The sequence below is a fragment of the Saccopteryx bilineata genome, chromosome 8, assembly GCF_036850765.1.
Source record: "Saccopteryx bilineata isolate mSacBil1 chromosome 8, mSacBil1_pri_phased_curated, whole genome shotgun sequence".
In the NCBI taxonomy this organism is placed as follows: domain Eukaryota; kingdom Metazoa; phylum Chordata; class Mammalia; order Chiroptera; family Emballonuridae; genus Saccopteryx; species Saccopteryx bilineata.
In genome coordinates, this window is record NC_089497.1 from 36,907,318 (window position 1) to 36,923,953 (window position 16,636).

At 40.3% G+C, this 16,636-nt stretch overlaps 1 protein-coding gene across 3 annotated transcripts in view; it reads right to left on the reverse strand.

Annotated features, from left to right (window-relative positions):
* The window catches only part of CD47 (CD47 molecule), a 57,139-nt gene that overhangs the window by 18,500 nt on the left and 22,003 nt on the right, over nt 1-16,636 (reverse strand). For all 3 annotated transcript variants that reach the window (XM_066241935.1, XM_066241937.1, XM_066241936.1), the window contains exon 3: nt 14,511-14,600. In XM_066241935.1, the coding sequence (XP_066098032.1) occupies nt 14,511-14,600 (90 nt within the window). The remainder of the gene's footprint in view (nt 1-14,510; nt 14,601-16,636) is intronic.

Here is a 16,636-nt window from a genome sequence, read left to right on the forward strand (position 1 = left end):
GTCAAGTATCTGGTACCTTCCTGAAAGAAGAATGTAATGGATAAGCCTAAAATATTTCTTTTACTATACGTTCACCTTTTGGGTTTTGTTTTGATTAATATTAAAATTAATTTCTTTAACCAAGAACACTGTTAGAAGGTAACCTGAAAACAGAGTGAGGAGCAGAAGCAGTGCGGGACCGAAACCCTGTTGTTTCATCCAGGCCATTGGTCCGTGCCCTGGGGGGGGGATTTTTAAACTGTTGCATTTAAGCATGAAATTTGCTTCTACTAAAATGATAAACAAAACAACAAAGAACTCCATAAATGATCATGCTAAACTCTATGTTTAAGGTATTATAACCAAGGGCTATATGATAATATATGGTCAAGATATTTAAGGTATAATATAGGCACCTGAAGATTTTAAAAAATCACTACCTACTCATACTATTTAGATGAGAAACATCACTGTATTCTCTTTAGGGGGAGCTGGAGAGCTAATCAATCACCAGTCCTGAAGCTGAGTAACTGAAAGCCACATTAATCAGAAATGACTGAAAGACGACCTGGCAAGCTCCCTGAGCTTTCACTTGGTCCATTCAGGCTTGGAACTTAATCCTGAGCTGTGGCAACGACTCCCTCAAGTCCCTACTTTTTATAGGGCACAGATTTTCACAGATGGCCTATTTTTCTAGGCTCAAACACTGGCGATGATAAAATTCAGTGTATAGGTTACAAAAGATACATAGAAAAACAAACTTTCTCTAGACGTGTCAGGTTTTCCGTTTAATCCAATGCATACTGTTATCTAAATAAGAGTTTGAAAGTTCTACAAACAGGTTATAAAATAGAAGCTGCTTCAAATGCACTTCACAACTAATCAGACATTCAAAGGACACTCTTCCACATTAAACTGAATACATAAAAGAGCGACTAAGATCAAGCAGCAAGAATTCACCTTAAGAGTACAGCAGAAGTTCATGCAAAAAGGCTGACTTATACCGTTCTAAATACAAATAAGAGTTTGACCCTCATATAAAATTCAACCTATTCAGGTTTAGAAGAATTATAGAAGAAAAATAATGTCAACAATAGCAAACAACAACAAAAAAACATAAAATACTATGATTGAGAGCGTTTGACCACAGAATGACCTGTCAACACCTTTGCATAGAGCTAATGGGGCAGCTTTAGTTTCTGTTGGTTGGTTCAACTACTACTTACTTTCAAGACTACCTCCAACTCTTCCTTGAAGCAAGCAACCATTTCTCATCGATATATTAGTGAGGTCAACTTGAGTAACCACAGGCCATGAAAGAGTATCTATCTCCATGTTTTCTTCAGTGAATCTTTTTTTAAAAAGAGGTTCTTTTCACTCACTTTCTCTGTTCACAACAGCCACATTTTAGCACAGCAAGTGGGGAGAAGGCACTTAGCAGCCCGTTGTCTTTTTCAGTGAAGCTAAAGGACCTGGAATCCTATCTAGATGGTACAGAAGTCAATAATCACAAGGGTCTGTTTTTGGGGATCTTTTCTTGTCCTCTAATAAGGTAGATTTATCCTTATTTAGCAGATCTATAAACATTTTAAATATAAACAAAGAAAACAAATTCAAGTAACTCTACAAACACATTAAGGTAATTTACTGTGTTAACAGCAGGCTCTTACCAAACTTTCTGGTAAAATTTTCTGGCTGCTTGGTAAGGCAATCTATGAAATTTTACAAACCTGCATGCTTTAAAGTACTTCCCCCACCAAAAAGTACTGAAATCAATACAAAAAATAAAATATGAGAAATAACAGCATGTATATTTTAAAATACATTTAAAGCACTGTTTTACATTTAACAACCAAAGGCAGAGGGAGGTACAGAGAACTCCCCTAGAGCCCCTGCCCCACACATGGACAGCTCCCCAGTATCACCATCACTCACCAGAACGGTACAATTCCGAAAAAGGATGAACCTACATCGACACATCATGATTGCCCACATCCAGTCTGCCTTAGGTGTGGTGCGTTCTACGGGGTTGGATACATGTAAAATGACCCGTGCCCAGCACTCCAGCACCATCCAGACCCTCTGAGCTCTGCCTGTGCATCTCTCCCCGCCCCTGCTTCTAGCAACAACAGCTGATCTTTTCACTGTTTTCACAGTTTCGCCTTTTCCAGAACGTCTTGTAGTTGGAATCATACAGCACGCAGCCTTCGCAGACTGGCTCCTTTCACTTAGTAATATGCACTTAAGGTTTCTCCATGTCTTTCCTTGGCTCCGATAGCTCATTTCTTTCTATCTGGCTATATCACCGTGCATTTATCCGCTCACCTCCTGAAGAGTATCTTCGTGCTTCCAAGTTTTGCCAGTCATGTATAAGCTGCTATAAATATCCATGTGCAGGCTTCTATTTGGACATAAGTTTTCAACTCTATTTGGATAAATACCAAGGAGACCAACTGCTAGATCATCCCATAAAGAGCATGCTGAATTTTGTAACAAGTGGCCAAACTGTCTCCCTAGTGGCTGTACCACTCTGCATCCCCACCCGCCACGTACGAGAGTTCCTGTTGTCCACGTCCTCACTGGCATGAGGTGGTGTCAGCATTTACGTTTTTAAACAAAACTTATACGTTGAGTGCTACCTGACACAGGAATAACAAAAATCCTGGGAGACAAGCATTTCATTTTTGCCAGAAAATTCAGGATTCTAAAGTTTTCCCTTTACACCATCAATAAAATAATGAAAACCTAGCTGGCTACTTGTCAGAAATGAGTTAGGCTGCTTTATTTGTCCTACAAATATTTACTGTGCAGCTACAATGTAGCAGGTCCTTTTATTATTCCATCTAGACTAGTGGTCCCCAATCTTTTTTGGGCCACGGACCAGTTTAATGTCAGAAAATATTTTCACGGACCGGCCTTTAGGGTGGGATGGATAAATGTATCACGTGACCGAGACAAGCGTCAAGAGTGAGTCTTAGACGGATGTAACAGAGGGAATCTGGTCATTTTTAAAAAATAAAACATCGTTCAGACTTAAATATAAATAAAACTGAAATAATATAAGTTATTTATTCTTTCTCTGCGGACCGGTACCAAATGGCCCAAGGACCGGTATCGGTCCGTGGCCCGGGGGTTGGGGACCACTGATCTAGACCAAATCAAGGTATAAGTAGATTACTTAAGAATTGAATGATGACAATCACTACTCCAAGCGCTGCCTCCAGACCCGTACGTTCTAAGTGAGAATCTGTGCGTGGGGTAGGGAAGGAGTGGGAGGTGTCCCCCCAGATCTTCTTCCCCAGGTAAGTAAAAGGTGTGGGTCTACCTTAGCCTGAGAAAGTCCCTTAATGTAATCTTTCAGATTCAGGTGAATGAAGAAATGGCACATCCCTCTAGCCACCTGAAGAAACAGTCATGTCAGAAACAGATACTCCAGTAGGGGTTTCTTGTTTCCTTGTCACTGACAGGAAGCACATACAAGACAGAATGCAGGTGGTGGTTGATGAACTCTAGTGCTATTAGCAGGTCAATTCAGAGATCAATAATATCCATCATCTTAGTTTTCACACTACTTCAAAGACAGAACTGATAAACCCAGATAGCCCATACAGACCACAGTCTAAGAACAAAAACCCAAAATCCAAGACTTGAATGCCTGCTCAAAGACATGACCTTCAGATGGTCCCTTACTAAGTGACTAGTGGCTTAGTTATTTTTTTATTTTTATTTTTTTTCATTTTTCTGAAGCTGGAAACAGGGAGAGACAGTCAGACAGACTCCCGCATGCGCCCGACCGGGATCCACCCGGCACGCCCACCAGGGGGCGACGCTCTGCCCACCAGGGGGCGATGCTCTGCCCATCCTGGGCGTCGCCATGTTGCGACCCTCCTGGGTGTCGCCATATTGCGACCAGAGCCACTCTAGCGCCTGGGGCAGAGGCCACAGAGCCATCCCCAGCGCCCGGGCCATCTTTTGCTCCAATGGAGCCTTGGCTGCGGGAGGGGAAGAGAGAGACAGAGAGGAAGGCGCGGCGGAGGGGTGGAGAAGCAAATGGGCGCTTCTCCTATGTGCCCTGGCCGGGAATCGAACCCGGGTCCTCCGCACGCTAGGCCGACGCTCTACCGCTGAGCCAACCGGCCAGGGCCAGTGGCTTAGTTATGATCATGAAGACTAACCAGTGAGGTATAATGCATATCAGATTAAGAATAAATCATAAAAGGTTGATATGTTTGATTTTATTATTATACTGCTATTTTCTGATAATTCTAGGAAAGTAATTTTAGGATCTTTTTAGTATCTGTTGAGCTGAAAATTAATATTGTCTTCAATGCAGGATAAAGCACATATAACTTTTAAAATAAATCACAGCCTGACCTGTGGTGGCACAGTGCATAAGGTGTCAACCTGGATGCTGAGGTTGCTAGTTCAAGACCCTGGGCTTGCCTGGTCACTGCATATATGAGAAGCAACTGTGAGTTGATGCTTCCTGCTCCTCCCTTCCCCCTGCCTTTCTCTCTCTCCTCTCTCTAAACTCAAAAAATAAAATCTTTAAAAAATTAAAATTATAATTTTAAAATTTTTAATTCTTTAGTTAAATTTAAATTCCTCTTAAAAAATAGTTAAAATACTCATTAAGAAAAACAACAACAACAAAGAGTGCTTTGTGACACTGGTGCTGGGGAAAAGGAGTGTTAATACCAATGATAAACTGATTATTTGCCAGAAGGCAAGTAAAATAATGTCATAATAAACTCCATACACCATCCAACTTGCTTTGATGACACAATTTTGTCAGAATAAATAATAACTGGAAATCATATTCTGTCTACTGGACCCAGAAATAAAAGAGCCCAGGCTTTGTACAGCAAGTACTTTGAATGTAAAAGATTAAGGAGGCTGTCCAACAAACTCATTTACTTTTCTTGGTTCCAAGCGTCCCTGGTCTTGTGGATGATGCCGTAATCTCAAGCGGATGCAGGAAGTTGGGATGTCTGAATTTGGAAAGAGTCAATGGAATAGCAACTACATTTCTACAAGAGTGTATTGTTGAGATATGGTTTTATTTAGTTCCTCCCACGATAATATTAGTGCATAAAACATTATCTAACCCTTTTTTTTTTTTTACAGAGACAGAAAGAGAGAGTCAGAGAGAGGGACAGACAGACAGGAACAGAGAAGAGATGAGAAGCATCAACCATCAGTTTTTCGTTGTGACACCTTAGTTGTTCATTGATTACTTTCTCATATGTGCCTTGACTGTGGGGCTACAGCAGACCGAGTAACCCCTTGCTCAAGCCAGCAACCTTGGGTCTAAGCTGGTGAGCTTTTGCTCAAACCAGATGAGCCCACGCTTAAGCTGGCAACCTTGGGGTCTCGAACCTGGGTCCTCTGCATCCCAGTCTGACCCTCTATCCACTGTGCCACCCCCTGGTCAGGCTATCTAACCCTTTGGGTAGTGAGTTTTTTTCATGCTTGCTGACCCCCGGGAGTATTTTTTCAAAAAATGAAATTAGTTCCAGTTCCAGTTTTATTAACTTAAAATCATGCCTGTTTAATAACCAATTTATAGAAACAAGATCATATATTTGCCTTTTTTAATGTTGCTTTACACATTTTTAAAATAAAAATTTCTGTACGATCATACTCTGGATGGTCAGGAGGCACGAGGACGTACATGAACGTTTGTGATACTCAAAGGGTTAAGAACAGAATGTGAAAATTATGTGGACAGGACCAAGGAAAAGCACTGGGAGTTCAATATTATTTAATATAACCCAGAGTAAACTTAATAACAAAGTCCTATGATAGGAGCCATCATTCAGGTCAAAGAATGATTCTTTGTAATAATATTGATTGTGACGATATTTTGCCGTCTTGGAAAGAAATTTCTTAGTGCAGGTTAGTGCATGTCCTCACTTCTTCAGAATGCTTTTTTTTAATATACAAAGAAATTCTCTGTTCTACTATTTTAAAATGTGCGTTCATGGCCTAATTACTTTCAATATTAAGTTAGTCCTCAAGATTGAACTCAAGGACTTAGCAGGCTCGCAAGGCTGTTGTGACAGAGAATGTTTTCCTTCGAATTTCCCAACCATGCTTTCTACAGGGACAGGTAACCGAAGACTTCTGAGTAGCAACCAAAATCCTCCCTCCCCCCCTCCCTCCCTCCCTCCCCCCTCCCTCCCTCCCTCCCTCCCTCCCTCTTTCCCTCCTCCCTCCCTCCCTCCCTCCCTCCCTTCCTTCCAAGAGAGAAGAAGGGAGAGAGAAACAGAGACAGGAGCACCAAGCCGTTCCTACTTGTATGTGCCCTGACCACGGATCGAACTGGCAACCTCTGTGCTTTGGGATGACATACCAACCAATTGCTATCCAGGCAGGGCTAGCATGCAGTCCTTGTGGAATAATTTAGTGCAGGAATTAGAAAGTTAGGAAATAAAATGAAAGATGCCTAGAACGCACAAGTTTGAAATAAATTATAGCAGTCCTGCCTTTGCACAGTTCTTAAATACATGAATTTCAGTTACCAGGATTTAAATAATACAAGTCTCCTAAAATCACAGTTCAAATTTCAGTACCACAATATATTAATATTAACTGAGTAATTGCATACAGTGCAAACTTCACCGCCATCTCTTCCATCCACAAATCACTACATAAATAACAGATGTGCATCATGATTAGTGACTAATCATGTCATTTCTTTCAAAGACTGCTGGGGATTGGTCACCGCACATCTGTTATTCACCTCACGCACAGACAGCAAAGCATGTGCCGTTACCTCCTGTTTCCCAGTGATAAACCATGGTGACATTTTACAATGGCTAATCAAAAGAGGAAACTGAGCAATAAAGATGAAAGAGCAAAGAAATGAAAAGTGATAATGCGGGAAGTGAAATTCGAATGGAACATAAATGACATTATAGAAGAAAGAGCTGACTATGGGAATGTCAACACTGCTGCTATTCAAGACACGCTCGATATGCAGCCACAGGAACTTAGTAAAAGTGAGCTTATTGGCATAATTTAGGGCAGTGAGGAGGTTGTGACACAAGGAATAAAGATGCCCCATAAGAAGTGACTCCAGCAAAAAAAAGATCACAGGAAAGAACTCTTACAGATAGTCCATGACACTGAAAATGCAAAGCATAAAATGCTGGAAGCTGATCTAAACTCAGAAGGAGTATGACAACTCACCAAAGCACAGCAAAGATGCTTGCTCTGTACGCAAAGTTACACGACAAAAAAGCAAGCACTATTAAAACTATTCTTGATAAAAACTCTTTCATTTTCAAGGTTTGTAAAGTTTTAATTTACCATGTACTAAATATTAGTTTTTTTTTTCATTTCCTAATACAGTTATTACTGACAGAGAGTTTAAAATTATTTTTTCAATGACAGCTGACATACAATATTACATTAGTTTCAGATGCACAGTAGAGTTTTTAATGTTTTGATAAAAAATTTGAGAGGCCATGGAGCAATAATAATATTTCATACTTTATTATTAGACTGCGTTACAGAGTTTCAACTGACAAGGTCATCCTTATGGCCTCTCAGGTCTGTGTAAGGCGAAGACTCCTTGAATACAAAGAATTCCAAGAAGGGAAAAGTAAACCTGGATAGCTCTAGCTTAAAGAATTTCAAACGTTAGCCAGTTCTTGACATGGAGTTAAATTTTAACTTTATAGGAACAAGAGATCTTGGTAGGCAGCGCTGAATCATTTATCAAACATCTCAATGGTGGAAAGTACCTGTTAGATTACCAAAGAATGAGGAAGAAGAACCCTGAAAATCAGTCAGTGGAATGGGAAGCTGTGAGTCAGAACAAAACAGGTGTCTGAAAGGCAATACTATCAGAGACTGGTTACTTTGTTAAAGCTCAGTGTCTGATTCCAGTAATTCTGGGGCTGTTTGTTAAGCATCAAGAGTCTGCTTAAAAGTTAAGTTAAAGCTCAAGGCAAAGATAGCTGAGGACATTTTCCTGTAAGACTTTGTCTGCATAAGGTAGTCTAGGACTCAGCACGTCTGAGAGCCCCTGGCTTGGCTTTAGGAGTTCAGAAGTCTTTTCAAGCTTCTTCCTCTAGAAGCCCGGCATGCAGAGATAGAAAAAGTACTGAGGGGAACCCCTGTGGTCAGGTACAGACCACGAATGGTAATCAGAAAAGGTTACGGAGAACTAGAAATCTAGAAAGTCATGAGTCAGAGTTACTATTCACATCTTAGAGGTGATAAGATTCTACAACCAGATCAAAACTGCAACGACAGCACAGAACAGCCATTATCGAGAACCACCTGAGATCCAGGCCAACGGAAGTCTGATAACTAAGGACGTAAAGCAGCAGCCACATCGACATTGATAGGACTGGTCCCACACACGTGTGGTGGTTAAATTTGGGCAAAAGATCCCTGCTGTGGAGGCCCCCTGAGGAGTGAGGGGTCCCAGCCCCACACCAGACCCCCAGCCCAGGATTCCAGAGCCAGGAAGAGAAGTTTTCATAACTTCTGGCTGTGAAAACCAACAGGGATTGTGGCTGAGCGAGACAGAGGACGACTGGAGTCCTAGGGGCCCCTCTTAAACGGTCAGCACATGGACGTACCGGCTCTGAGCTCCAGCACAGGGCAGTAGCTTGAAGAGTGTGTCAGGGACATACGAGGAGGAACTACTATAAACTGTCTGGCTTTAGAGGAAAGGGCTGAAGGGCCAGTGTTCTCCGGACAGAAGTGCTGGAAGAGGCCACTGTCTCTCTGCTGAGACCTCCTTTCACAGAACCAGCAAGCAGGCACCACGCCTGAGTCTCCATCACGTTGTTAGTCATGACCTGGTAACTGCCTGAGGCACCAGCCCACCCAACCTGTGGGTCCACCTAAGCCCTTTCCAGTGGCTTTCCCATACAAACCGCCTCTCTTAGCTCATACTCCAGACTTTCCTAAATCTTTCAAGGGTTCACAAACTCCAAACAAGCAGCATCTGGCCTCAGTATGCCCCACACCTCTTGTTAAATAGCCCCAGTTCTGGCACAAGTGGTAGCTGGCCTCAGCAGCTTAGCCTCTTCTGGGCACCTCCAAGCCCAACACAAGTAGCAGCCATCTGCAAATTGCTTTGTAGTTCATGCTGGGTGACCCCAGGCATACAGGTAGAAGCTGATCTTGGCCTGTACCTCACAGGAGACCCCAGGGCCAGTGTGCCCTGTGACCAGCTTCAGACCATACCAGAGTACCACCTAACCACCTCCACCAGAGACACACTCAAGGGGCAGACTCATCGAGCACCAGAGCCCCGCTGAAGTGAGTCCTGTTCTGTGGGGTTGGCCCTACAGAGCAGATCCTCCACATGTTCACAGTCAGCCCTCACAGCCAGCTGGCCTAGAGGTACATCCCTCCCACTGATGTGCTAACAGGAACCAAGTCTCCACTACAACAGGAGGTTGCACACAGCCCACATGAGGGGTGCACCTGGAATACTCCGCTTGGGTGAGTGGGGAGGTTGTGTGACTCAGTCCTAAAGGACACCTACTACATCAGGCCACTCTACCAAGCCTGTGAGACATAGCAGCTCTACCTAATACATAGAAACAAAGACAGGGAGGCTACCAAATGAGGAGACAAAGAAATATGTCCCAAATGAAAGAACAGAACAAAACTCCAGGGAAAAAAAACCTAAACAAAACAGAGGCAAAAATCTATTAGATGCCGAGTTTAAAACACTGATTATAAGGATGCTCAATGATTCAGTGAAAACTTTAACAAAGAGATAGGAAACATAAACACAGAAATAGGAAACATAAAGAGCCAGTCTGAAATGAAGAATACAGTAATGAAATGAAAACTACATTATAGGGAATTCATGATAGAGTGGATAAAGCAGAGGATCAAGTCAGTGATTTGGAAGATAAGAAAGCAGAAAATACCCAAGTAGAACAGTAAAAAGAAAACTAATCCAAAAAAATAAGGACAGTGTACAGAGCCTCTGGGACAACTTCAAGTATATCAACATTTGCAGCATGGGGGTGCTAGAAAGAGAAGAGAGAGCACAAGGAATTGAAAATTTATTTGAAAAATTAATAATGAAAAAGGTCCCTAACCTGATGAAGGAAATAGACACTCAAGTTCAGGAAGGCAGAAATTCTCAAACAAGACAAACCCAAAGAGGCCCACAGCAAAACACATCATAATTAAAATGCAAAAGGTTAAGTACAAAGAGAAAATCTTAAAAGCAGCAAGAGAAAAGTAATTAATTACCTACAAGGGAGCTCCCATCAGACTGTCAGCTGATTTCTCAACAGAAACTTTTCAGGCCAGAAGGAACTGGCAAGAAATATTCAGTGATGAAAAAGCAAGGACTTACAACCAAGATTACTCTACCCAGCAAAGCTATCACTTAGAATTGAAGGTCAGATAAAGAACTTCCCAGACAAGAAAAAGTTTAAGAGGTTTATTACAACCAAACCAGTATTACAAGAAAAGTTAAAGGGTCTTCTTTAAGAAGGAGAAAGAGGAGGAAGAAGGGGAGGGGGTGGAGAGGGGTGAGGAGGATGAGGGGGGAATGGGTGAGGAGGAGAAGAAGAAGAAGAGAAGAAGAAAAAGAAGGAGGAAGAAGAGGAGGAGAAATATGAATAATAAAGTGGAATAAATACTTATCTATCAACCATCACTTTTAACACAAATGAATTAAATGCTCCAATCAGAAGACATATTGTGGCTGAAAGGACAGCAAAACAAAGCCCTTATCTATGCTGTCTATAAGAGACTCACTTCAGATCCAAAGACATACACAGACTGTAAGTAAAGGGATGTGAAAAGATTATTTCATGAAAATGGAAAAAAAAACAACTGCGGTAGCAATAATTGTATCAGACAAAACAGACTTTTAAACAAGGGCTATAACAAAAGACAAAGAGGACCCAGCTATTTCACTTCTGGGTGTTTATCTGAAGAAACCCAAGAAATTTAAATTGAAAAGACATCTACCCCATATATTAATTGCAGCATTATTTACAATAGCCAAGATATGAAAGCAACCTAGGTGTCCATCAACAGATGAACGGATAAAGAAGTGGTGCATATATACAGTGGACTATCACTGGGTGATAAAGAATGAAATCTGCAGCTGCGCAACCACAGGAGTTATTGTGCTGAGCGAAGTAAGTCAGACAGAGAAAGACAAATGCCAGATGTGAGATCTATAAAAAAAATACTATATATCAACTGGAATAGAAAAATAAAAAATATTATTAAAAAAAAGAAAAAGTGTTCCACCTCTAGATTATAAACATAGCTGCCTGGCCTCCTGGAGTTGACAATGATGGAACTAAATATTAAAATCCCAATAAAGACAAAGACAATCAACAGACAAGTAATAAAAGGTGAGACAAATTTAGTAAAACGTTTATTTTTATGTGGCTTAATAGCTCTGTAAACAATCATTTTTTAAAAAAAGGTACTATTTTATGCTAGGACTTTATAAAAAAGTGTATAATCAAGCAGCAAATGGAAAAAGAGGGACTATCCTGCTGGTTGAATCCCCAGGCTATTAACAGAAGGCCTTTTACAAAGGGTACCAAAAGAAGAAAAAATAATAGTAGATTTAGATTTATGTCTATGCCAAAGATGTGACAGAAGGCACAGAACATGTACGCTCACTTGTCTCCTCAACAGAATTGTGAGTGCTACAAAGCCAGGGACAATATGCATTTCACTTCCGCATCTTGTGCATACAGCCCGATCCTAGCAATTAGCAGGCGTCTCGTCAACAGACATTTGTTGAATATATAAACAAAGCAGGTCCACATTCTGTTCTATCAATAACAGTTTCACTTTGTCTGTGTACCCAGATATAGGTTCACTCTCCATGGAAAAATACAGTCTCAAAATAATCTCAAAGTAAATTCAAGACAGGGATACAGTACAAAATAGTGGTCAATAACGCTGGCTTAAAACTCTAGTAATACCAAGAAACAGCAGGGTGAGAGTAGGCAAACTGCCTAACCTGCGTGTGCTTCGGATTCTAACCTATCAAATGGCCCTGATAACAGCAGCACCTCCCCCCACCGAGCTCCGAGGAGAGGAAAGCGCGGTTCCAGGTGGATCGTCCTTGGCACACTGCCTGTCGTACAGCGTGAGAGCTCCACAAACGGTTTGGTGCTATTTTTATAAACACCTTTAATTGTGAGGCCAGACTGAGTGAATCAAATGTGTAGGTGTCTTCTATAAACACACGCACACCACGGTTATTTGTTCTAAGATGAGCCTAAATAAAACATTACTACCAAAATATTTAGGTTTATAACCACCTTCCTTAAAATAGGACCAATAGAATAAACATAAAAAAAAGAGCAGTTACCTCACTAACAGAAAAATTAAAGTTAAAACAAGATTTTTGTTCACCCAACAAATTAGCAAAGATTTTAGAATTATAATGATGTCAACATTGTGAGGTAAAAGGCAGGTATTCTCATCGGTAATAGTAACTGATACAATGTTTCCAGGAAACACTTGGGGGTATGTATCAAAAACCTTAAGATAGCTCTGCCATTTCCAGTCTTACCTATCTTTAGCAGAGTTACTTTCATAGTCTAAAAAGAAAAAAAAATACCGGAAACATCTTTAATATCCAGCAAGATGAGAGTGAAGTAAATTACAGTCCATCCATGAAAGCAGAACACAGGCATCTACGAAAAGATTTCTGAAAACACGAGGAACTCAGGCTGCACAAGTCTATAAATCTTCTTTTGTCAAAACACAACTGACAGGAACAGACTCACTTCTGGTTCAGTTCATTAAAAACGTTACTAATGAGAACGCCATGATCAGCAAACTGCAATCAATCCAAAAGCAACAAATCACACTCTGTGAAATAATTTCATGATCTTAAAAAAAAAGGCAATTTCCTACCTAAATTATATGATGTAAATCTTAACACCTGGGTCCGCCAATAGGGTCCCAGACCTTCCCTAATATCAGGGCAGACTGATGGCGGCTTGATACTCCATCAGTCTTCTGCTTGATAGAAAAGCTCCTCGAAATTCTAAGAAAATCTCCACAGGAATTTCAGACGCGGTTTTGAAAGTGAGAGTTGTGAAATGTCTTGACAGTTGTCACTGTTAGCCCTTTCCTTCCCCCTTTCTGCCTTTTAGACAATGTTGAGAACAGCTTTAGAATCACAAGCATTTACAGAGTGCCATACATTGAGAAGAACCCTTAAAATATAGAACCAGTCATCTCTCTCTCCATTTTTATACAATCATTTAAGATTTACACACCTTAAACTTCTGAGTAAAAGTAAAATTCATGAAACATACAACAGGCCGATCCACTACAATATTTTACTAGTTTCCACTTTTTTTCAGAGTTGCCGAATGCAATAAATAAATAAAATCAGTGTTATTCATTTCTTGCCTTGCCTAAATGTTAACTGGCCTCCAACAACTATTTCAGTGCACTACTGAGAGAGAAGGAATAAATCTTCCATGTTGAAAGTTGAGACTGTCACCTCAAAACTTAACTAATTCAGTCAATTTCCTTTACCAAATTGGTGTATGAAAATATAGTTGACCCTTGAATAACACAGGGGTTAGGAGAGCTGACAACCCCATCCCACACAGTCAAAAATCCACATATAACCTTAAACTCCCCCAAAACTTCACTATTAATAACCAACTGTTGACCAGAAGCCTTACAGGTAAAATTAACATGTGATTAACCCATATATTGTATGTTATATGTATTATATACTGTATTCTTACAATAAAGTAAGCTAGAGAATAGAGAGTGTTATTAAGAAAAGTGTAAGGAAAATACATGTACAGTATTTACTGAAGAAAACCCCCCACAAATGAATGGACACACACAGTCTAACCTTGTGTTGTTTAAGGGTCAACTGTGTGGTTGAATATAACCATCAACCAGAACGCACATAAACTTTCTACTTAGCAGTGACAATTCTAGGCTGTTGGTAAGAAATCTGATGCAGCACCAAGATCTGCCCTGAGAAGTTTGGTCACATGCTTATTCCAGCAAAACATGAGCAAAGAACACAACTCCCCCGTGGCTACTTCCTTGGGGGCTGCAGAATTGCACAGTAAGGACGACAAACATGGTTCACACTGGGCTTTTCCAAGGATGAACACCCGTATACAGAGAGGTGCAAACTGGGAAAACAGAGGGAAGTCTTAATGCTCAGAAGAGCAAAATCCTATCTTAACACCATAGTGTACGCTGTGATCATCTCCTCACCCAAGAAAATACTGTGAGTATAAACTCTCTGAAAACGCTAAAATCAGCATAAATTTTAGCTATGTTATTATTAGGATTCCCGTTATTCATTCTTTAAAAAATACTTCTTAGGAACTGCAGCAAATTATGGGGGACAATATATGTGTCAAGGAGAACATTACTGTTAAGGCTGTATATTCTTATGTATAACATTATTACACTTCCTAATATGACTTAACTAGAATATTCCACTAATATTGCCTCCTAGAAATAACAATTTTATCACTAAAGCTAAATGAAAAGCAGAAAGAAGTACTTACTCACAATACCAAACTGTCCCCAGAAGAGAAGTATAGCCAGCATTGGGAAAATGATAGTAAGGATATTTTCTTTCGGAGAAAACCATGTAACTGGGGAAGAAAGAAAACAGAATCACAGTTAATATTACGATAAGAACTTTAAGTCCTGCTAAGGCATGCACAATATATTTTATTATGGAGATGGAAAATAAAAATAATTAATTGAAACTCTGGCCTTAAATAAATATATAATTATACATGTCATTTACTTATATAACAAGTATTTCCGAAATAAAGAACTAATGACAGCCTTTTCCACCACATTCCCCCTACCCTGTGATTTCTGGAAGAAGGGACTACACCTCAGGAGCTGCCTGGATTCGAAACCCAGTTCTCACAGTCTTCTCACTTTGCACAGTCTTAACACCTCTTTGTTCTTCAATAGCTGCACTCAATTCAACCCAATACCTACAGCTTGAAGGGCTGTTGCAACTGTTAACAAAGTTAAGATACAAAAAGGGCTTAAAACAAAGCTTGGCACTTAAAGTGCTCAGTAAACATTAACTGCAGTGATTATTATGTGCTTCTATAGTGAATGCCTGCCAAGAATTTACCTAAAGCAAGGGTTAAGTCTTCCTGTAAAGACTGACTCAGGGGACAAAAGTGAGGAAGTTGCACACTGGGGACCCTCTCCTTACTATGACTTAGGACTGAGACAGATGTGAGCCCAAGCTTTTCTGAAATTTACTCTGGAACTGAAGATGTATTTGTAAATAATTTGGCTTAAACTGACTGTTTACATAAAAAGTAACATGAGGAGCTTTAGGTATTAAGGAAGCGTCTATTAAGTGGGTCACATGTTACCTAAAGAGTAAAAATATAGCCACCCATTCTATATAAAGGTAATTGTTACATTAAGACTTCAAATGATATTTGTCAAGAACTTCTAAAAATTAAGTTTAATTGTATCTTATCAACTCTAAAGACCATACTTTTATCTATGAAATTTCTCCTGTTAGAGTAACACCAAGTAAATGCAATGAAAGCATTTCAGAGTTTGCCTACATGGGTTCTTGCTGAGTGAAGAACACTTCTGAGTACTGCAGAATGTTCAAATCCTCCACTGTATCAGTGTGTGAGGGACCTTGTGGGCTTTCAAATCATAATGCTAGCCACACAACTCTCGTGTTAAGCTTATAAACTCTGGTGAATGTTCACAGCAACCCCCAGAATATAACAAAACTATAAATTCTTATCTTTGAGATATTAGCTTTCCAGAGTCTGCTGTTTGCCCTGTCCATAGCAGAGACTCAATAGGTTTGCTGTTGATGGTTGCAGTATGTCATGAGGTAGGTAGTTCAGTGAGTGAATAGAAGACAGGTGGTTGATGCCCAGACGGTTGCAGACCTCCACCAGGAGGCTGATGTTTCCAGGTACTCTGAATCAATACAGTCTTAATTTCCAACTGAATTATCGAATATCTTCCTATTCCAAAGAAAACCCATTTTCAATTCTGCCTAAAATCCTGCAGGAAAAACCTTTGTGAATTATGCTTAGGTTTTCATATGCCTGAAGGATTTGGTGAAAGCTCTGTGATCTAATGACTATTCTTAACCAACTTATTTTTCTCTATCCACTTTTTCCATTATTTTCTTTTGAGTTGGGCACATGAACTCCTCAAATTCTTACAATTATGACATGAGGAATTATTAACGAATCTTCCTTATCACTGAGAAAATTGAGGCACAGTGAATTAAGGATCTTAAATTTGCATGTCCCAAACTGATTCTTGACACCCCCACTTCCCCTCCCTACCAAACCCTGCTTTTGGTTTTTACCACTTCAACAATGGCAACTCCATTTGTTCAGGTGCTCAGGTAAAAAATCTGGTCATCCTCGGCTCCTTGTTTCTCTCATACCTTATCTCTGGTCCAACAGTCGATCTCTGGGCTCTACCTTCAAAAGACGGCCAGTATCTGATCATCTGTTCAACATGAGCTGACAATGAAATGTTCTTTCCCTGGCCCCTCTCTCTACACAACAGAACAGTCTTCCAGAACCTTAGGATCTACTAGGGAAAATTGGAGGGATGTTTGACCCTGGTCTGAACACTCATTTTGTACGTATTACACAAACATTTATTGAAA